Source organism: Diceros bicornis, chromosome 20 (assembly GCF_020826845.1).
Source record: "Diceros bicornis minor isolate mBicDic1 chromosome 20, mDicBic1.mat.cur, whole genome shotgun sequence".
In the NCBI taxonomy this organism is placed as follows: Eukaryota; Metazoa; Chordata; class Mammalia; order Perissodactyla; family Rhinocerotidae; genus Diceros; species Diceros bicornis.
The window spans coordinates 12,502,276-12,526,380 of record NC_080759.1 but is presented as its reverse complement, the minus strand read 5'-3'; the positions used below and the strand labels follow the sequence as shown (position 1 = coordinate 12,526,380).

At 36.5% G+C, this 24,105-nt stretch overlaps 1 protein-coding gene across 3 annotated transcripts in view; it reads left to right on the top strand.

The window, feature by feature from the left end:
* The window catches only part of RNF180 (ring finger protein 180), a 246,717-nt gene extending 223,189 nt beyond the window's left edge, over nucleotides 1–23,528 (top strand). For all 3 annotated transcript variants that reach the window (XM_058564005.1, XM_058564004.1, XM_058564006.1), the window contains one exon: nucleotides 22,441–23,528. In XM_058564005.1, the coding sequence (XP_058419988.1) occupies nucleotides 22,441–22,640 (200 nt within the window). In that variant the 3' untranslated portion in view covers nucleotides 22,641–23,528. The remainder of the gene's footprint in view (nucleotides 1–22,440) is intronic.
* The last annotated feature ends 577 nt before the right edge of the window (nucleotides 23,529–24,105 follow it).

The window sequence follows — 24,105 nt, the reverse complement described above, 5'->3', positions numbered from 1 at the left end:
ATTTGTGTTAGTATGCCTGTACTAGGTCACAATAATGGCTGCTGCCAATGCCTCAGACCCTGGTGAGGTGGTCCAAGCCTGGGGAGGACTCACCTCTCACTGAGATGTGCCCAGAGCCTATCAACTGAGTCTTCACCAAAGGACTGTGCACCTTTCTTTCTGGTGATTTTCCTTTGCTTTCTGAAATGGCTGAATTTGTGCTTGGGTCCTTTAAGAACTCGGGTCCTTTTTTTTCCCCTTATGTCCGACAGCTTTTCTCTGGGTATTCCTGGTTGTTGTTAATAGCCAGCAAAGCCAGATATTGTGACACTCATCTCGGTTGTGCTGAGTCCAAAAGTAAGGCAGCAGCTTGTAAAGAATACAGATGAACCTCTGTATCTCCCAGGGAAGACTGGGAGATGGGCAAGTTTGCCTGATCTCTCTGTGCTGAGCCCTGAAGGGATAGCCACAGCAGTGCTTGCATTCCTGTTAAGAATTGCTTCTTTGTTTGCTGTGGTCTTGTGGGTCTCATGGACACAAGCCCTGTTCAGTTTTGGAGCTAGGTTTTTGGGTGCCTATCCCTCTGATGAGACTCTTAAATATTGGGGTGGTAGATTTAAGGTCCAAACTCTTTGCTTCTCAGGGAGAAACTGGGAGTTCAGGGTTCCTTTCTGATTGTATGGCACTGTGCCGGGGGTGGGGTTTATAGCAAGAGTGTGTCTCGGCCTTTCCTACACATTTACATGTGGGTATTTTCCTACTCATCTGACGTGTAGGAGTCACTCGGCTGGTTTGTGAACCTCATTCAGAGGGAATTGCTCCATGTGTAGCTGTACATTCAGTGCCTCTGTGGGAAGAAGGGAGCTCAGGAGCCTCATATTCGACTCCTTCCTCCATGTCTTCTAACTAATCAGGTTGCTCATTCTTTTAGTGTGAAAGAAAAGATTTCAAAAATAAAGTGAGATATATTTATATATCCAGTGGGAAAAAATATGATATGATTTTAAAAAAATAACTATTTTTTCAAAAGGCAGTTAGTTTGTTTGAAATATTTTCAATTTAAAATGTCAGGCTACTGAGAAAAGATTTTTGCATTGTCTTATAGCTTTGAAGTATGTGACATTTAATGTTCTATAATAAATATATAAACAGAAACAGGCTTTACCATGCAGCTCCATCACTTATTTATGACATGACCTATGGTAAACCAACTAAACTGCCAAAGCCTCAAGCCTTTTTTTGTATTTTTAATCTCTAAAATGGGGAATATATCTATACTGAAGGACTTATTGATAACTATAATGATCTAATACACTGTTTCACAACCTAAATAAGGCTCTTTGAAATATTTCCTGACAAGAGATACTTTTGTAATATGTTAGAGATAAGGTTAAGTTCAAGAGTTAAGATCCCTAGACTAATTTACTATAAAAACTACCAATGAACCTAAATTTTTAATATATGGCTTTATAATTACAAATAGACTCATTGATATGATCTATTCTTATTCTGTATTCCATATTATGAGAAGTAAAGAGAAACAAAACATTTTATATTTCCTAGGGAATAAAAACATTAAATCTTGTGCATGGAAAAAAATTCTCAATTTTGAATATAAAATGATTACCTTATAACATCTAATTGAATATAAATTTAATACAATACTTTTTATTTAAAATGAGACAGACAGAAATTAGGGACTATATTTGTCTAAATCTTTGACAAGCAACCACTCCGTCAAAACTAGTATCACTAAATGATTGCATAATTGCTGTTTGCCTACCTTTTTAATAGAAAAATGGCCTTCTGCTATTTTTTACTTATTAAATAAATATGAATAAATAAAAATAAATCACATTTAGCCTAATTATGAGCAATTACAAATAGGATAATAAAACCTAGAATTTAATGTATAAAAATGCAAATGTAAGTTGTGTCACTTAATGGCAAGTAAAACAAGTAAATGATATTTATTTTTGGTACTTAAATTTAAAATTAAGGTATAAAACTTAACTTAAAAACACATGGCTTTGCCACAAAAGAAGTCTTGATAAATTTAAAAAGATTTAAATCATACAAAGTATCTTTTCTGACCACAATGGAATGAAGGTAGAAATTAATAAAGAAGGAACACTAAAAAACTCACAAATATGTGGAAGTTAACACACTGTAAACAACTGGTGGGTCAAAGAATAAAGCACAAACAAAATTAGAAAATACTTCAGGGGCCGGCCCCATGGCTGAGCAGTTAAGTGCATGCTCTCCGCTACTGGTGGCCCAGGTTCGGATCCTGGGCGTGCACCGATGCACCGCTTCTCCGGCCATGCTGAGGCTGCATCCCACATACAGCAACTAGAAGGATGTGCAACTATGACGTACAACTATCTACTGGGGCTTTGGGGGGAAAAAAGGAGGAGGATTGGCAATAGATGTTAGCTCAGAGCCGGTCTTCCTCAGCAAAAAAAGAGGAGGATTAGCATGGATGTTAGCTCAGGGCTGATCTTCCTCAGAAAAAAAAAAAGAAAGAAAGAAAAGAAAATACTTCAAAGTGGAGAGGACATCAGCATCATGGTGGCATGAGTCGTTCCTTTTTTCTCTCACCTTTGATTTACAACTAATTGGACATCCATACCTGGAGAAAGTGCCTCTGCACAGCACACCTGAAAGATCCATTCATCTGTGCATCTGAAAGTGGATGGATTGGAGTTTGGAGGAGGCTACAGAGCCAAGTGAGTTATGGCAGTAGCAGCAGCGGCATCTGGCAGCAGTGGCAACAGTGACGTCTCTAACAGAGGAGGTGGAAAGTGAAATTGGTGAGTTAACGTCTGCCAGGGCATGCAGGCTGCAGCTGGAAGGTCCCATTGCTCTCTCTGAGCGGGGACCCCCATGACTGATTGGAGGGAAAGAAGAAAGAAGAATGCAGACAAAGAACTACAGGAACACATTTCAGTGCTCTACAAGAAAACTCAGAAAGGTAATTCAATGAACTCAGGAATAAAATAATGAACAGAAAGAGTACTTTACCCAAGAGATTGAAATTATGAAAAAGAACCAAACAGAAATTCTGGAACTGAAGACCTCAGTAAATAAGATGAAGAATGCAATACAAAATATTGGAAATAGAGCAGATCATGTGGAAGAAATAATAAGCAATCTGAGGACAGGACTTTAGAAATGATTCAAGTGGAAGAGGGGAGAGAAAAAAGATTTTTAAAAAGTGAAGAAACCCTATGAGAATTACCAGACTCCTTTACTAAAACCAATGTAAGAATAATTGGTATACCAAAAGGAGAAGAGAGGGAGAAGGGGACAGAGAATTTACTTTAAGAAATAATACCTTGAGCCAGCCCTGATGGCCTAGTGGTTCAAGTTCGATGCTTTCACAGCTTCAGTGGCCTGTGTTTGTTTCCCAGTCACAGAACCTCACCACCCATCTGTCAGTTGCCGTGCTGTGGTGGTGGCTCGTATAGAAGAACTAAAAGGGCTCACAACTAGGATATACAACCATGCACTGGGGATTTGGGGAGGAAAAAAAAAAACAGGAAGATTGGCAACAGATGTTAGCTCAGGGCAGATCTTTTCCTGCAAGACAAAAATAATAATAATAGCTGAGAACTTCCTAAACCTGGGGAAGGAACTGGACATACAAGTCCACAAAGCTACTAGAATACCTTATTATCACAATGCAAAAAAAAGGCCTTCTCTAAGACATATAATGACAAAGAAACATAAGAACATAATGACACATTGACTTTTGACAGTTTCCATATTATACACGTTGGAGAAGTTCTTTTTGCATTGAGGTTATTAGCAGTTCTGTTAGTTTCGTGTACTTGCATGTCCAGGTCCTTCCCAGGTTTAGGAGGTTCTCAGCTATTATTTCTTTGAATGAGCTCTCTGCTCCTCTCTTCCTCCCTTCTCCTCCCGGGAGATATGTGTAATCCTTAGATTACTTTTCCTAATTGAGTCAGATATTTCTTGATGAATTTCTTCATTTTTTTTAAAATCTACGTTCTCTCTCTTGCTCCAACTGAATCATTTCTAGGTTTCTATCTTTAAGCTCACTAATTCTCTCCTCCATATGGTCGGCTCTATTTTTAATGCTTTCTACAATATTTTTCATATCATTAATTGTGTTCTTCATCTCCATCATTTCTGTTTGATTTCTTTTTAGAGTTTCAAATTTCAAAATATACTACAAAGCTATAATAATCGAAACAGCATGGTACTGGCACAAAAACAGACACACAGATCAATGGAACAGAATTGAAAGCCCAGAAATAAAACCACACGTCTATGGACAGCTAATCTTTGAGAAAGGAGCCAAGAACATACAATGGAGAAAAGAAAAGTCTCTTCAATAAATGGTGTTGGGAAAACTGGACAGCCACATGCAAAAAAATGAAAGTGGACCATTATCTTTCACCATACACAAAAATTAACTCAAAATGGGTTAAAGATTTGGGTGTAAGACTTGAACTATAAAACTCTTCAAGGAAAATATAGGCAGTACCTTCTTTGACATTGGTCTCAGCAGTATCCCTTTTTCTTTTTAATTTTTAAAATTTTTAAATTTATTTTTGTTATTGTGGTAACATTGGTTTATAACATTGTATAAATTTCAGGTGTTGGGGCTGGCACCGTGGCTTAGCAGTTAAGTGCGCGTGCTCCGCTACTGGCGGCCCGGGTTTGGATCCCGGTGCGCACCAACGCACCGCTTCTCCAGCCATGCTGAGGCTGCGTCTCACATACAGCAACTAGAAGGATGTGCAACTATGACATATAACTAATCACTGGGGCTTTGGGGAAAAAAGAGGAGGATTGGCAATAGATGTTAGCTCAGAGCCAGTCTTCCTCAGCAAAAAGAGGATGATTGGCATGGATATTAGCTCAAGGCTGATCTTCCTCAAAAAAAATGAATAAATAAATTTCAGGCGTACATCATTATACTTCTATTTCTGCATATATTACATGATGTTCACCACCCAAATACTAATTACAGTCCATCACCATACACATGCGCCTATCATCCCTTTCACCCTCCTCCCTCCCCACTTTCCCTCTGGTAACCACCAATCCAATCTCTGTCTCTATGTGGTTGTTTGTTGTTGTTTGTATCTTCTACTTATGAGTGAGATCATATGGTATTTGACCTTCTCCTTCTGACTTATTTCACTTAGCATAATACCCTCAATGTCCATCCATGTTGTCACAAATTGCTGGATTTCATCGTTTCTTATGGCTGAGTAGTATTCCATTGTGTGTATATACCACATCTTCTTCATCCATTCATCCCTTGATGGGCACTTAGGTTGTTTCCGACTCTTAGCTATTGTGAATAAGGATGCAATGAACACAGGGGTGCGTGTATATTTATGCATTGGTGTTTTCATGTTCTTTGGATAAATACCCAGCAGTGGAATAGCTGGATCGTATGGTAGTTCTATCCTTACTTTTTTGAGGAATCTCCGTACTGTTTTCCATAGTGGCTGCACCAGTTTGCACTCCCACCAGCAGTGTATGAGAGTTCCCTTCTCTCCACATCCTCTCCAACACTTGTTGTTTCCTGTCTTGTTAATTATAGCCATTCTGACGGGTATGAGGTGATATCTTATTGTAGTTTTGATTTGCATTTCCCTGATAGTTAATGATGTTGAACATCTTTTCATGTGTCTGTTGGCCATCTGTATATCTTCTTTGGAGAAATGTCTGTTCAGGTCTTTTGCCCATTTTTAAATTGGGTTGTTAGTTTTTTTGTTGTTGAGATGTATGAGTTCTTTATATATTTTACATATTAACCCCTTATCAGATATATGGTTTGCAAACATCTTCTCCCAATTGTTAGGTTGTCTTTTCATTTTGTTGATGGTTTCCTTTCTGCTGCAGAAGGTTTTTAGTTTGATGTAGTCCCTTTTGTTTATTTTTTCTATTATTTCTCTTGCCCGGTCAGACATGGAGTTTGAAAATATGTTGCTAAGACCAATGTCAAAGTGCATACTTCCTATCTTTTCTTCTGGAAGTTTCATGGTTTTAGGTTTTACATTCAAGTCTTTAATCCATTTTGAGTTAATTTTTGTGTATGGTGTAAGATAATGGTCTACTTTCATTTTTTTGCAGGTGGCTATCCAGTTTTCCCAACACCATTTGTTGAAGAGACTTTCCTTTCTCCATTGTATGTTCATGGCGCCTTTGTCAAAAATTAGCTGTCCATAGATGTGTGGGTTTATTTCTGGGCTTTTGATTCTATTCCATTGATCTGTGTGTCTGTTTTTGTGCCAGTACTATGCTGTTTTGGTTACTATAGCTTTGTAGTATATTTTGAAATCAGGGAGTGTGATACCTCCAGCTTTGTTCTTTTTTCTCAGGATTCCTTTGGCTATTTGGGGTCTAATGTTGTTCCATATAAATTTTAGGGTTCTTTGTTCTATTTCAGTGAAAAATGTTGTTGGAACTTTAATAGGGATTGCATTGAATCTATAAATTGATTTAGGAAGTATGGACATTTTAACTATGTTAATTCTTCCAATCCAAGATCACAGAATATCTTTCCATTTCTTTGTGTCGTCTTCAATTTCTTTCAGCAATGTTTTATAGTTTTCAGTGTACAAATCTTTCACCTCTTTGGTTAAGTTTATTCCTAGGTATTTTATTCTTTTCGTTGCCATTGTAAATGTGATTATTTTCTTAATTCCTCTTTCTACTGCTTCGTTGTTAGTGTATACAAATGCATCTGATTTTTGTATGTTGATTTTGTATCCTGCAACTTTACCGTATTCACTTATTACTTCTAAAAGTTTTTCGGTGGATTCTTTAGGGTTTTCTAAATATAAATTCATGTCATCTGCAAAGGGTGACCGTTTCACTTCTTCCTTTCCAATTTGGATCCCTTTTATTTCTTTTTCTTGCCTGATTGTTCTGGCTAGGACTTCCAATACTATGTTAAATACAAGTGGTGAGAATGGGCATCCTTCTCTGGTACCTATTCTTAGAGGGATAGCTTTCAGTTTTTCACCATTGGGGATGATATTAGCTGTGGGTTTGTCATATATGGCCTTTATTATGTTGAGGCATTTTCCTTCTATACCCATTTTATTGAGAGTTTTTATTATAAATGGATGCTCTATTTTGTCAGATACTTTCTTTGCATCTGTTGAGATGATCGTGTGATTTTTATTCCTCATTTTATTAATGTGGTTTATCACAATGATTAATTTGCAGTTGTTGAACAGTCCTTGCATCCCTGGAATAAATCCCACCTGATCATGGTGTATAAGCTTTTAAATGTATTGTTGTATTTGTTTGGCTAGTATTTTGTTGAGGATTTTTTCATCTGTGTTCATCAGTGATATTGGCCAGTAATTTTCTTTTTTCATGTTTCCTTGTCTGGTTTTGGTATCAGGGTATTGTTGGCTTCATAGAATGAGTTAGGGAGCTTCCCCTCCTATTCAATTTTTTGGAAGAGTTGAGAACGATAGGTATTAAGTCTTCTTTGAATGTTCGGTAGAATTCACCAGGGAAGCCATCTGGTCCTGGACTTTTCTTTTTGGGGAGGTTTTTTTATTACTCTTTCGATCTCCTTGCTGGTGATTGGTCTGTTCAAATTCTGTTTCTTCTTGATTCAGTTTTATAAGGTTGTATGATTCTAAGAATTTAACCATTTCTTCTTGATTATCCAATTTGTTGGTGTATAGCTTTTCATAGTACTCTCTTATAATCTTTTCTATTTCTGAGATGTCCGTTGTAATTTCTTCTCTTTCATTTCTTCTTTTCCTTATTTGAGCCTTCTCTCTTTTTTTCTTGGTGAGTCTAGCTAAAGGTTTGTCAATTTTGTTTATCTTTTCAAAGAAGGAGCTCTTGGTTCAATTGATTTTTTTCTAATTTTTTTTAGTCTCTATTTCATTTATTTCTGCTCTGATTTTTATTATTTCCTTTCTATTGATTTTGGGCTTTGTTTGTTCTTTTGCCACTTTCTTTAGGTGCACTGTTATAGTGTTATATCCCCTTGTTGGATTGTTCCCTTGATCATTATATTCCCTTGATCAATATATATATATAGTCTCTTGTTACAGTTTTTGTTTTAAAGTCTGTTTTGTCTGATATGAGTATTTCTACCCCAGCTTTCTTTTCATTGCCATTCACATTGGGTATCTTTATCCATCCCTTCACTTTCAGTTTGTTAGTGTTTGAAGTGTGTCTCTTGTATGCAGCATATATATGGGTCTTGTTTTTTTATCCAGTCAGCAAATCTATGGCTTTTAATTGAAGCATTTAATCCATTGACATTTAAAGTAGCTACTGGTAGGCCAGCCCCATGGCTTAGCGGTTAAGTGTGCACGCTCTGCTACTGGCGGCCCGGGTTCAGATCCCAGGCACGCACTGATGCACCGCTTCTCCGGCCATCCTGAGGCTGCATCCCACATACAGCAACTAGAAGGATGTGCAACTATGACGTACAATTATCTACTGGGGCTTTGGGGAAAAAAAAAAGGAGGAGGATTGGCAATAGATGTTAGCTCAGACCCGGTCTTCCTCAGCAAAAAGAGGAGGATTAGCATGGGTGTTAGCTCAGGGCTGATCCTCCTCACAAAAAAAATAAATAACTGAAGTAGCTATTGATAAGTATTTACTTACTTCCATTTTTTAACTTTTTTTTCTCAGTGTTTTAGTAGTTCTTCTCTGTTCCTTTCTTTTTTGCTTGCTCTCTTCCCTTGTGCTTTGATGCCTTTCTTTAGTATCACGTTTGGATTAATTTCTCTTAGTTTTTTGTGTATTTATTGTAGGTTTCTGGTTTGTGATTACCATGGGGTTCATATACAGTAATCTACATATATAGGAATCTATATTAAGTTGATGGTCTCTTTAGTTTGACCTCTGTCTAGAAACTCTACTCTTTAACTCCCCTCCTTTCACATATTATGTATTTGATATCATATCTGACCTTTTTTTTTGTGCGTTTCTGTCCGCTACCCTCTTATCATTGAAATAGATAATTTTTCCTATTTGTGGTCTTCTCTTTCCCCCTTAAGTAAGTCCCTTTGGCATTTCTTGTGGAACTGGTTTCTTGGTGACAAACTCTTAATTTTTATTGCCTGGGAAACTTTTCATCTCTCCTTCTATTTTGAATGATAACTTTGCTGGGCAGAGTATTCTTGGCTGTAGGTTTTTTCCTTTTAGCACTTTAAATATATTTAAGTGACACACCCTTCTAGTCTGTAAGGTTTTCTGCAGAGAAGTCAACTGACAGCCTTACGGGGTTTCCTTTGTATGTAACTTGTCTTTCTCTTGTGGCTTTTAGGACTCTCTGTTTATTTTTAATGCTGGACATTTTAATTATGATGTGTCTTGGTGTGGGCCTCTTTGGGTGTATCTTGTTTGGTGCTCTCTGTGCTTCCTGTACCTGGATGTCTATTTCCTTCCTTAGTTTAGGGAAGTTTTCAGCTATGATTTCTTTGAATAGATTCTCTGCCCCTTTGTCTCTCTCTTCTCCTTCTGGGACACATATGACATGGATGTTATTGTGCTTCATGTTGTCCCAGAGGTCCCTTAGACTCTTTTTAATTCTTTTTTCTTTTATCTGTTCAGCTTGGGTTATTTCTTCTAGTCTTTCGTCCAGCTTGCTGATCCGTTCTTCTGTATCCTCTACTCTGCTTTTGTGTCCCTCTAGTGAATTTTTCATTTCCAGTATTATATTCTTCATTTGTGATTGGTTCTTTTCTATATCTTCCATTTCTTTGTTGACGTTCTCACTGAGTTCATCCATTCTCCCAGGATCAGTGAACATCCTTAACACTCTTTGTTTGAACTCTCTATCAGGTAGGTTGTTCATTTCTGTTTCATTTAGTTCCTTTTCTGGTGTTTTGTCCTGTTCCCTTACTTGGAATGAATTCTTTTGCCTCCTTTCTGCCTCTTTTCCTGTGCTTGTGTCTAAGTATTAGGTAGGTCAGCTACGTCTCCTGATCTTGGAGAGATGACCTTATATAAGTGATGCCTTATAAGGCCTTTCAGTGTGCTTCCCTCTTGTCACCAGTTCCAAATGTTCCAGTAGTGACCCCTGTGTGGGCTACGTGTGTCCTTCTGTTGTGGCAGGGTTGCTCTTCCCGTAGGCACCCAGGGAGGCTGAGCTGTCCTCATCGAGCTGGTTGTAATGCTCAGCTGCGTGTAGTTGTTGTGGGCCCTTCAGTCTCTTTATCAGGTGTGGGAAGTCCCAGCACAGTTGGCTGCAAGGTCTAATAGCACATTCCTGTTGCAGTTTTTCTATTGAGTAGGCCCCCAGCGTGGCTGGTTGTTATGCTCAGGGGCTTACAATTCCCACAAGCCTCCCGCCTATAAGGTTCTTGTCAGCTCTCTGAGGATTGCAGCTGGGTGGGGCTGGCCTCAGGCACAGGAGCACCTAATTGTTTCAGGCTTTGGAAGGTGGGGAAAACCCCCTATGTGGCTCTTTGAGAAGCACAAGTCTTCTGCAGCTGACAAGCCCTGCTGCCCACAGGTCCACACACACACTCAATACAGTCCGGCCCCACGTGCATGCCCTGACCCCCTGAAGTGGACCCAGTCTCTCCAAGGCAGGAGCACCACACACTCCACCAATGCCCCACACTCTCCACCTGCTCCTTGCGCACACCCTGCCCCACAGAGGTGGACTCACTCACCAGGCTCTGGAGAATCCAGTCACCAATCTATGCAGGCCCACAAGTAGCCCGAGAGCTTGTTGTTGGGTGTGGCCAGTCCCTGGGGTGGGCTGCCTGCCCTGGCTGGGCTGGATTAAATCGGTGCTCTCGTGGGTGGGGCAGACCCTGGGCTAGCAAGCCCCAGGGAGAACTCCAGTGGTATCTGCCAACGTCTGTGTCAGCACACCCACAGCAGATCACAACAATGGCTGGCACCAATGTCCCAGTCCCTGGCGAGATCTCCCCTCTCACTGAGAGGCACTCAGAGCCTATCAGATGAGTTTCTTTTCACCAAAGGACTGCGCACCTTTCTTTCTGGTGATTTTAGGTTGCCTTCCGAAATGGGTGAATTTGTGTGTGGACCCTTTAAGAGCCAGTTTAATTTCTTTGTGAACCAGCTTTCCCGGGGGTATTCCTAATGTTGTCAGTAGCAAGCAAAGTCAGATATTATGCCACTCGTCTTGGTTGTGCTGGGTCCAAAAAATGGCTATAGCAGGAATTCTTCCCAGCTCAGGTCCCCCACTCCTCCAGTGAAGGCTGCGTACCTTTGGGCTGCCCCCAGGTGGCCGTGAAGCATTGTGGCTTGTGAAGGTGGCGTTTTTTCTCTCCAGAGGGAGTTTCTGCCTCTTCCACCTCAATTAGGATCGTCATTTGTTGCAGGGGTTCCTCTTATCCAGTTTTCAGTTCTCTCTTGGGTAATTTTTCCAAGAGTAGTTGTAAATTGGCTGTGTCCATGGGAGGAGGTGAGTTCAGAGTCCACCTATGCTGCCAACTTGACTTCTCTCTCCAGCAGTATCCTTTTGAACACCATGTCTACTCAGAAAAGGGCAACAAAAGAAAAAATAAACAAGTGGGAGTACATCAGACTAAAATGTTTCTGCAAGGCAACTGTCAACAAAACGAAAAGACAATCCCTCCCACCAATTGAGAGAGAATATTTGCAAATCATATATCCAACAAGCAATTAATATCCAAAATATATAAAGAACTCATACAACTCAACAACAAAAATAATGAACAACCCAATCAAAAAATGGGCAGATGTGGGGCCGGCCCGGTGGCGCAGGCGGTTAAGTGCGCGCGCTCCGCTGCGGCGGCCCGGGGTTCACTGGTTCGGATCCTGGGCGTGTACCGACGCACTGCTTGGCGAGCCATGCTGTGGCGGCGTCCCATATAAAGTGGAGGAAGATGGGCACAGATGTTAGCCCAGGGCCGTCTTCCTCAGCAAAAAAAGAGGAGGATTGGCGAATGTTAGCACAGGGCTGATCTCCTCACAAAAAAAAAAAAAAAAAAAATGGGCAGATGATCTGAACAGACATTTTTCCAAAGATATACAGATGGCCAATAGGAACATGAAAAGATGTTCAACATCACTAATTATCAGGGAAATGCAAATCAAAACTACAAAGAGATATCACCTCACACCCGTCAGAATGGTTATTATGAAAAGGGCCAGAAATAACAAGTGTTGGAGAAGATGTGGAGAAAAGGGAACCCTCATACACTGCTGATGGGAATGCAAACTTGTGCAGCCACTATGGAAAACATTATGGAGATTTCTCAAAATATTAAAAACAGAAATACCATATGATCCAACTATCTACTACTGGGTATTTAGCCAAAGAACATGAAATCAACAATTCAAAGAGATTTATGCATCCCTATTTTATTCACAGCATTATTCAGTGCCAATCAGCTGGTGAATAGATAAAGAATATGTGGTATATATATAAAAAAAGGCAAAATCGTGCCATTTGTGACAACATAGATGGACGTTGAGGGTATTATGCTAAGTGAAATAAGTCAGACAGAGGAAGACAAATACTGTATGATTTCACTAATATGTGGAAGATAAACAAATACATAGATAAGAACAGATGAGTGGTTACCAGAGGAGAAGGGGGTGGCAGGAGGGCAAAAGGGGTAAAGGGACACATCTGTATGGTGATGGAGAAAAACTAGACTATTGATGGTTGAACACAATGCAGTCTATACAGACACTGAAATATAATAATATACTCCTTAAATTTACACATTGTTATAAGCTAATATGACCTCAATAAAGTAATAAAAAAAAACTCAACAAAATATTTAGCAAACCAAATTCAAGAACCCACTAAAATGATAATATAGCAGGACCAAGTGGGATTTATCTCTGGGATGCAAGGATGGTTCAACATAATGCAAATCAATAAATATATTATTCAATAAATTTAAGATAAAAATCACATGATCATCTCAATAGGTGCAGAGAAAGCATTTGACAAACAACATCCTTTCATGATAAAAACCCTTAATAGATTGGGTGTGGAAGGAACATACCTCAACATATATGACAAACTCACACCTAACATTATGCCCAATGGAGAAAAATTGAAAGCTTTTCCTCTAATATCAGGAACAAGACAAAGATGCCCACTTGCACCACTCCTATTCAATATAGTACTGAAAGTCCTAGCTAGAGCAATTAGGCAAGACGAAGAAATAAAAGGTATCCCAATCAGAAAGGAAGAAGTAAAATTGTTGCTATTTGCTGATGATATAATTTTATATATAGAAAATCCCAAAGAGTCTACCCAAAAAACTGCTGGAACTAATCAATGATTTCAGTAAAGTTGCAGGAGACAAAATCAACATACAGAAATCACTTGCATTCCTTTACACTAGTGATGAAACATCTGAAAAAGAAATAAAGAAAACTAACCCATTTACAATAGCATCAGAAACAATAAAATACTTAGGAATCAATTTAACCAAGAAAGTGAAATATTTGTACAATGAAAATTACAAGACTTTGCTGAATGAAATCCTAGAAGACACAAACAAATGGAAAGACATTCCTGTGTTCATGGATTGGAACAATTAATATTGTTAAAATGTCCATACTGTCCAAAGCCATATGCAGATTCAATGCAATACCCATCAAAATACCAAAGGCATTCCTCACAGAAGTAGAAGAAAAAATCCTAAAAGTTCTGTTGAATCACAGAAGACCTTGAATAGCTGAAGCAATCCTGAGAAAAAAGAAGAAAGCCAGAGGTATCATGCTTCCTGATTTCAAAGTATAGAACAAAGCTGTAGTGATAAAAACAGTATGGTACTGGAACAAAAATAGATACATATACCAATGGAACAGAATAGTGATCCCCAAGTTAAATCCCTGCATACACAGCCAACTAATATTTGACAAGGGACCCAAGAACACCCAATTGGAAAAGGATAGTCTCTTTAACAAATGGTGCTGGGAAAACTGGAGAAATACCTGCAGAACAATGAAATTGGACCCCTGTCTCACACCACCCACAAAAATTAATTTGAAGTGGATTAAAGACTTAAACATAAGACCTGATACTATAAAACTCCTCGAAGAATATGTAGGGGATAACCTCCTTGACATTGATCTAGGCAAAGATTTTCTGATATGATGCCAAAAGCAAAAATCAACAAATGGAACTACCTCAAACTCAAACGCTTCTTCACCACAAAGGAAACAGTTAACAAAATAAAAAGACAACCTACAGAATGAGAGAAAATTTTTGCAAACTGTATATCAGATAAGAAGGTAACATCCAAAATATACAGAGAACTTAATAACAAAAAGACAATCAAATTAAAATTGGGCAGAAGAACTAGATACACATTTTTCCAAAGAAGAGATCAAAATGGCCAGTTGGCACATGAAAAGATACTCAACATCACTCATCACCAGGGAAATGCAAATTGAAAGCACAAATCTCCTCATGCCTGTTAGAATGGCTATCATCAAGAAGATAAAAGAGAGCAACTGCTGGTGAGGATGTGGTGTAAACCCTTATACACTATTGGTGGTAATGTAAGTTGGTCCAACCACTATGGAAAACAATATGGAAATTCCTCAAAAAATTAAAAATAAATCTATCCTAAGATCCAGCAACTCGACTTCTGGCTATATACCCAAAGGAAATGAAAACAAGATTTCAAAGAGTTATATGTACTCCTATGTTTATTGCAGCATTATTCACAATAGCCAAGATATGGAAACAACCTAAGTGTCCCTTGATAGATGAATGGGTAAAGAAAATGTGGTGTGTGTGTGTGTGTGTGTGTATATATATACACACACACAATGGAATATTATTCAGCTATGAGAAGGGAGGATATCCTGCTATGTGTGACAGCATGGATGGACCTTGAGCACATTATGCTAAGTGAGATAAGTCAGACAGAGAAAGACAAGTACTATATGATATCACTTATATGTGGAATCTAAAAAAGTCAAACTCGTTACAAACTAAAATGGTGGATACAGGGAATGAAGGGTCAGAGGATAAGAGAGAAGTTGTTTAAGGGTACAAACTTGCAACAAGTAGTAAATAAGCCATAGTGATCTAATGCACAGTACAATGAATAGAGATGACAATACTGTACTATAATCATCAAACTTTCTAAGAGACTAAAACTTAGTTATCCCAACCACTAAAAAGCAAGGATAATTATGTAATGTGATAGAGGTGCTAAATATCACTACAACTGCAATCATATTACAATATATTAACATGTTGTACACCTTAAATTTACACAATATTGTATGTCAAATATTCAATTAAAGAAACTGGAAAAAAGAGAAAATACCTCAAGATGAATGAAAACAAATACAAATACCAAAACTTATGGGATGCAGCAAGAGCAATGTTCAGAGGGAAATTTATAGCTATAAACACCTACATTAAAAAAGAAAGCAAGATGTCAAATCAATAACATAATTTTACACCTTGAGGAACTAGAAAAACAAGACCAATCTAAACCCAAAGCTAGTCAAAGGAAGTAAATGATAAAGATTAGAATGCAGGTAAATGAAATACAGAATAGAAAAACAATAGAGAGAATCAACAAAACCAAAAGTTGGCTCTTTTAAAAGATCAACAAAATTGGCAAACCTTTAGCTAGACTGGCTAAGAAAAAAGAGACAGATGATGCAAATAACTAAAATCAGAAAGAGAGTGGAGACATTACTACCAACCTTAGAGAAATAAAAAGGATTATATGAAAGTACTATGGGCAGTTGTACACCAAAAAATTAGATAACCTAGATTAAATGGACAAATTCCTAGAAACACACAAATTATCTAAACTGACTTAAGAATAAATAATAGAAAATCTCAACAGACTTATAACAAGTAAAGAAATTGAATCAGTAATCAAAAATCTTCCAGCAAAAAAAAAGTCCAGGACCAAATGACATCACAGATGAATTCTACCAAAATTTAAAGAAAGAACACTGATCCTTCTCAAACTCTTCTGAAAAATTGAGGAGAAGAGAACACTTCCTAACTCATTCTATGAGAGCAGCATTACCCCAATATGAAAGCCACATAAAGACATCACAAGAAAAGAAAATTACAGACCGATAGCCCTTATGAATATAGATTCAAAAATCCTACAAAAAATACTAGCAAACTGATTTCAACAGCATATTAAATGGATTATACACTATGACCAAATGGTATTTATCCCAGGAATGCAGGGGTGGTTCAATGTAAGAAAATAAATGTAATATACCACATTAATAAAATGAAGTAAAAAAAGGATCATCTCGATTGGTGCATAAAAGGCATTTGACAAAATCAAGCACCCTTTCCTGATAAGAACACTCAGAAAACTAGGAATAGAAGGGAACTTTCTCAACATGACAAAGGGCATTTATGAAAAACACAGCTGACATCAAACTTAATGTGAAAGATTGAAAGCTTTTCCCCTAAGATTAAGAACAAGACAAAGACACCCACTTTCCCCATTGCTATTCAACATTGGGCTAGAAATTCTAGCCAGAGCAATTAGATAAGAAAAAGAAATAAAAGGCACCCAAATTGGAAAGGAAGAATTAAACTTATTTCTATTCATAGATGACATAATCCTATATATAGAAAAATCCCAAAGAATCTAAAAGAAAGCTACTAGAGCTAATAGACAAATTCAGCAAATTTGCAGGTTATGAGATCAACACAAAAAAATCAGTAGTGTTCACAACAGTGAATAATCTGAAAAGGATATTAAGAAAGCAATTTCATTTACAATAGCATCTAAAAGAGTAAATAAATAGGAAAAATGTTAACCAAAGATGTGAAAGACTTGTACACTGAAAACTACAAACATTGCTGAAAGAAATTAAAGCAAATATATTAATTGGAAAGATATCCCATTTTCATGGATTAGAAGGCTTAATATTGTTATGATATCAGTACTACCCATAGCTATCTACATATTCAGTGCAGTTTCTATTAAAATTACAGTAGCTCTTTTGCAGAAATGGAAAAGCTGATCCTCATATTCACATGGAATGTCAAGGGCCCTGAATAACAAAAAAAATCTTGAAAAAGAAGTACCATGCTGTAGGACTCACACTTCCCAATTTCAAAACTTCCTACAAAACTATGGTAATCAAAACAGTGTGGTACTAGGGTAAGGACAGACATATAAATCAATGGAATAGAAAATCTAGAAATAAGCCCATATGTCCATGGCCAATTGATTTCTGACAAAAGTGCTAAGTCCATTCAATAGAGAAAGAATAGTCTCTTCAACAAATAGTGCTAAGACAACTGGATTTCCACATGCAAAAGAATAAAATTGGATCCCTACCCCATAACATATACAAAAATGAACTCAAAATGGATCGACTTAAATATGAGAGCTAAAACCATAAAACTCTTAGAAGAAAATATAGAGATAAATCTTCATGGATATATAACTATAATATGTAAATATAACACCAAATGCATAAGCAACAAAATTAAAAAATTAACAAATTGAACTTTATCAAAATTAAAAATTTTGTGCATCAAAGGACATTATCAAGAAGGTAAAAAGACATAATGAGAGAAAATATTTCCAAACTATATATCTGATAAGGGTTTAATACCCAGAATATATAAAGAATTCAATAACAAGAAGACAACCCAATTTAATAATGGGCAATGGACTTGAATATACTTTTCTCCAAAGAAGATATACAGATAGCCAATAAGCACATGAAAAGATGCTCAACATCATTAATCATTAGAGGAATGAATGCAAATCAAAATGATATTCACACCTACTGGAATGGTTGTACTAAAAAAATGTTTAAAAACAGAAAATAACAAATGTTAGCAAGGATGTGGAGAAATTAGAACCCTTGTATATTGCTGGTAGAGATCTGAAATGATGCATCCCACTATGAAAACATAGAGTTTCCTCAAAAAGCTAAACATAGAATTACCATATGACTTAATTCTACTCCTAGATATATACCCAAAAGAATTGAAAATAGGGCCTCAAACAGATAATTGTATGACAATGTTTATTGCAGCATTATTCACTATAGCCAAAAGATGGAAATAACCCAAGTATCTATAAACGAATTAATGGCTAAACAAAATGTAGTATATACATACAATGGAATATCATTCAGACATAAAAAGGAATGAAGTTCTGATACATGCTGCAGTATCAGTGAACCTTGAAAACATTATGCTAAGTGAAATAAGGCAGACACAAAACGATGAATATTTTATGATCCCACTTATATGAGATATCTAGAATAGGCAAATTCGTAGAAAGAGAAAATAGATTAGAGGTTACCAGGGGCGGGGGAGAGTGGGGATTGGGAATTAGAGCTTCTCTTTGTAGTAAGGAAGAATTTTTTGGAAATAGTGGTGATGGTTGTACAACTTTGTGAATGTAATTAATGCCACTGAATTGTATACTAAAAAATGGTTAAAATGGCAAATTTTATGTTATATATATTTTACCACAAAAAAAAGTATTTTTTTTAAACAGACGTGGTATTCCCTACTTACCTGGTTACAGAAAAAAAAAATTAATTTTATAATGTAGCTTGATACTTTATATGCTATATTGAAAATTAAGCAGGTGTTATAGAATTATAAGTAATCTGCAATATATTTTAACTTATTCAATACAAAAAGTTAATTTTTCAGGATTAATACATTTGACTCTGGGATCTGAAAGAGATAGGAGATAAAGATGAAATTTAAAATCCATTTTGCATTAACTTTTCAAGTATATTAACAGAGTAACTCTATACCTACTTGTTACTATAAAAATATCACTCCACCTCTGCTAAGGCCTACTTATATCAATCAATTTTTGACACAACGAAATTCTTATGTAATATGAAGAATACAGAGCAGTAAAACACGGTGCTTCAACCTTTTGTCCCATCACACGTGAAGAATAGGACATATTTCCTTTTTAATACTGATTTCAGGTCTCTCGGAATTAACCTCTAAATAATATTTTTTCATAAGAACTACAAAATGTGTCTCAAATATATTCACAATGATATTCAATTCCTGCTGAAAATACATTTGAGAAGCTTGATTTGGAACATTCTCAAAAAATGGGTTAATTATTCGTTCTATTCTCTGAAGTCTATCCTTATACAGGCACTCATCTATCCATTCAATAAAAACATATCAAGTACCCACTAAAGCACTGTGCAAGTTGCTAACATTGCAAAAATGAATGAGATAATTGTTGACGGTCTTTCTGTCCCTGAAAGAATCTTCAAAATAATGGAGCCTACTCTGGTCTTTGATGGTGAATATTAATTTGAACCATATATTGTGGGAGGAACTAAAAGTCATAGCCTTGTTTTCTAGGATATGAGAGAAATCCTTCTGAGGTAAAATTGTTTTTACAAAATAGAATTTATGAAGAGGCAGTAGTACCTGTTTGACATTCTGGAATGTTGGTTCTTCTTTATATTCTTTCTAAACATGATAGTAACTTGGAGATTTTCTTCACAGTTCTTTCTTGCTCTTTAATTTCACACAATGAATTTCTTCAAGAGATTTTTCTTTTTTCTTTTTTTATCATGTGGGAAAACAAGTCAGATGCAACTTTCATGACTGTCGCCCTTTTCTTTAAGAGTTTATAAGCCACATCATTATTTTCAGTCAGAATTTATAGTAACATTGAAATATTTTGTCCCTGAACTCCTGAGTGCTCTACTCCACATCATCCTAAACTTTATGAGCCAGGATGACAGGGCAGCCTCTGTCTGGTACATTGCTAGTTGTTGTGGAGGAGGAAAAGAAACTGCTGCAGCATCTCAAACTGATAAATGCTCTACCCAGAAGCAACACACAGTATTTTCATTGGGCATTCATTTTCATTGGCCAAGTCTCATGGCCATGCCAAAGTTCTAAGGGGCAGGGAAATGCAAATAAACCATGTACTCAGAAGGAGACCAGAATATTTGTAAAGAGCCCTAAATGTACAACTGTGAAATTTTTAGTCCAATTCATTTGAAAACTTGGATAGAATGGATAATGTTATAGAAAAATTACCAAAAATGACTCAAGAAGAACTAGAAAACATGAATAGACCAACAGGTATTAAAGACATGGATTGATATTTAAAAATCTATCCTCACACCTGAAAAGACTACAGGCCCAAATGGTTTTGTAGGCTAGATTTACCAAACCATCAAGGATTCTAATTTTATGCAAATGTTTCAGAGAGTAAAAAGAGAGCACAAGATTGCCAGTGTCAAGAACTGCTAAGGGTCTGAGATTTATCCTTAAATGCAAGCTAACAAGGTAGTCTGCCAGTTTCATGGATGTTTGCAAAAGACAGGAGACTCCTGGGTCAGAGATGAACGGTGGTTTATTACTCACAGCAGCATTTGTGATGGATATCTGAGCCCCATTTCTCATAGAGCATTACAAATAGGACCAGATGATATATACACATGTGGTGGGGTATGTTACATCAAATTACCAATGGCATTTTTCACAGAAACAGAAAAAACAATCCTAAAATTTGTATAGAAATCACACTTCCTAATTTCAAATTATGTTGCAAAGCTATAGTAATCAAAACAGTAGTGGCGTAAAAACAGACACATAGACCAATGGAACACAATGGAGAGCCCAGAAATAAACCCACATATAAACAATCAACTAATTTTCAATAAGGGTGCTAAGAATACACAGTGGGGAAAAGACAGTCTCTTTAATCAATGGTGTTGGGAAAACTGGATTGCCACATGCAAAAGAATGAAATTGGACCCTTATCTTACACCATCAACTCAAAATAGATTAAAGACTTAAGTGTAAGACCTGAAACCATAACCTCTACAATAAAACATAGAGGGGTAAGCTCCTTGACATTGGCCTTGGCAATGATTTTTTGCATCTGACCACAAAAGCTCAGGCAACAAAAGCAAAAATAAACAAGTGGGAGTACATCAAACTAAAAACCTTCTGCACAGCAAAGGAAACGATCAACAAAACGAAAAAGCAACTGACGAATTGGGAAGAGATATTTGCAAACCATATATCTGATAAGAGATAATGGAAATTTGCTAAGAGAGTAGGCTTCAGGTGCTCTTAAAACAACAACAAAAAAGGTAATTATGTGAGGAGATGGGTATGTTAATTAGCTTGACTATAGTAATCATTTCACTATATATATGTGTATCAAATCATCATGTTTTACACCTTAAAAATATACAATTTTTATTAAAAAATATAAAATAAGGGCCGGCCTCGTGGCTTAGCGGTTAAGTGCGTGCGCTCCGCTACTGGCAGGCTGGGTTCGGATCCCGGGCACGCACCGACGCACTGCTTCTCCAGCCGTGCTGAGGCTGCGTCCCACATACAGCAACTAGAAGGATGTGCAACTATGACATACAACTATCTACTGGGACTTTGGGGGGAAAAAAGAGGATTGGCAATAGATGTTAGCTCAGAGCTGATCTTCCTCAGCAAAAAGAGGAGGATTAGCACAGATGTTAGCTTAGGGTTGATCTTCCTCACAAAAAACTATATATATATATATATATAAAAAATAAGACATATACAAACGTTAATTTAGGATTGTGCTTGATCAAAGAAGTTTGACTTTAAGTAACCATACTAATAATACCCAGGTGAATGCAACCTTGCCATCAGAATAAGCAGCCTGATCTAAAGCATATTATTTAACATTGCTCAATTGTTAAAACGGATGAACCAGAATCTGCTTCAAGCTTGAGTATCATAGAACCTTTATCACCCGAGTTCTAGCACGTATCAAAATTACATCTTTTCTGCTCAGTTTATTGTATTGTCCCCACTCACTAACACGAATAAGCACAGAAATACTTAGAGTAGGCAGTAGATAAGTAAAAAGCAAAGACTAATAATCAAGTTATCAGTCTTCAGGAAATTGAATTTTATATTAAAGCTAAATTTCTTCAAAGGAGTACCATTTTGTCTGTCAAGTTTATTCAATGCTAACACAAAATAAGAAACATTTTTCACATAGAATTTTACTCACATAACTGAATGAAATTCTCAAGGTATAAGATATAAGGTTAAGTTGGTGATCATAAGTTACAAACAGAGATAATAACAGTAGTTGTAAAAATAAAACATGAATAATCTTTAAATTTGGAAAATGCTCTCATGAAAATAATTACATTTGATTCTCACACATTTTTTAATTAAATGATCAGATGATATAGATGAGAAATCTGAAACCCAAAGAGATCATATAACTTGCACCACATAAGTGACAGAAACAAGGATAGTCCCAGACTCCACATCCCACACTAACTTTACTGTCCCTGCCCTTAAAATCCTTAACTAGGAGAGACTTCTGATAGTTGCTTATCATGGAAAAAAACTGTCAGGAATACAACATACCACTCAGTGAAATCAAGATATGCTCTGTTGCTGGTACCTGTGTTCATAATGCAGCTTCCTTTCTGAGTACTTACCTGAGTTGAATACACTTTAAAATAATATGTTCATACATCTTCCAGGCTTCCATAGACGTGCAGCTCCAGTTACAAGAAGGCAGTTCCCACATGGCGCACATAGGATGGATTATCTGCACTTTGAAGATGACAGCCGTGGATGGTGGTTTGACATGGATATGGTGATCATCTATATTTATTCAGTGAACTGGGTCATTGGATTCATTGTTTTCTGCTTTCTTTGCTATTTTTTCTTTCCGTTTTAGGAATTTTCATACCTTACTACAGTTGAACAATCACAAATGATGTAGATAACAATTACTTAAATATTTTTTAAATGTGCTTTGAAGTTTTTATAATGTTGCATTATTTAAATTGTTGGTGTTTATAGAAAGTCTGAGAATAATGGACTTACTGTTTTTCATGTAACAAACTAAACTTTATTCAAGAGCTGATCTATCCAGCACTTAGCAACAATACATTAATTTCATAGTTCTTCTTGGTTTAGGATTTGTAGGCTCTAATTTTACAATGTCACTTTAATACTTATCTTGATTGTGAAGACTAAAGTTTTTCCTCCACTTAAAAATAGTAAAAATACAAAAAGAAATGATAATCTGAGTAGATAGTATCTTTATGAATAAAGTATTTAGTCAATCACCACTTATTCTCAGGCAAATTATATGCATTAAGGATAAACCATATTCTCTGGAAACTAATCTAACAGGGTATATTCACTTTGGTATCACTACTTACTTCCCATTCTATTACCAAGAAAGCTAACTATCCTTTTTTTTACTGACCTAATAAAATAGATTTTAGTGCAACATTTTTAATTATTACAAGAACAGAATAGTAAATACAAAAAAAAAAACAAAAAAAAAACCCTGAGATGAATCCCCACCAATAGATACTTACAGAAATATATTAACAGTTTTCAAATTGCAGGATTACTCACCCAAAGAAATAAAAAATTTACTGACTTTCAGTGGTCTAAAAGAGCAGTGCATGTCCAAAATGTAATTAATTTAGTGATTCATTTAACTAGGAGGTTGTCAAATATGTTGTAAATGTGCAATAAAGAGTGGCTTTTAAATTTTTTTCATTGTTATGGAGTGTTTTAATGTCTGGAATAAATAATTGTTGGAAATGGGCTTATGGATCTATAGAAAGAAAACCTGATATTTGTTTTTATTTATGATTACAGTAATCCTTGGAATTAGTTTTTCCCTTATTAAAAAAAAACAATAGGCGATCTGAATTATCCCAGTATAGGAAGGAATTGGGGCAAGCATCCCAATTTTTTTTTTTTTAATTTTTTGTTTATTGCAGTAACATTGGTTTATAACATTGTATAAATTTCAGGTGTACATCATTATACTTCTATTTCTGCATAGATTACATCATGTTCACCACCCAAATACTAATTACAACCCATCACCACACACATGTACTGAATTATCCCTTTCACCCTCCTCCCTCCCCCCTTCCCCTCTGGTAACCACCAATCCAATCTCTGTCCCTATGTGTTTGTTTATTGTTGTTATTATCTACTACTTAATGAAGGAAATCATATGGTATTTGACCTTCTCCCTCTGACTTATTTCACTTTGCATTATACCCTCAATGTCCATCCATGTTGTCACAAATGGCTGGATTTCATGGTTTCTTATGGCTGAGTAGTATTCCATTGTGTATATATACCACATCTTCTTTATCCATTCGTCCCTT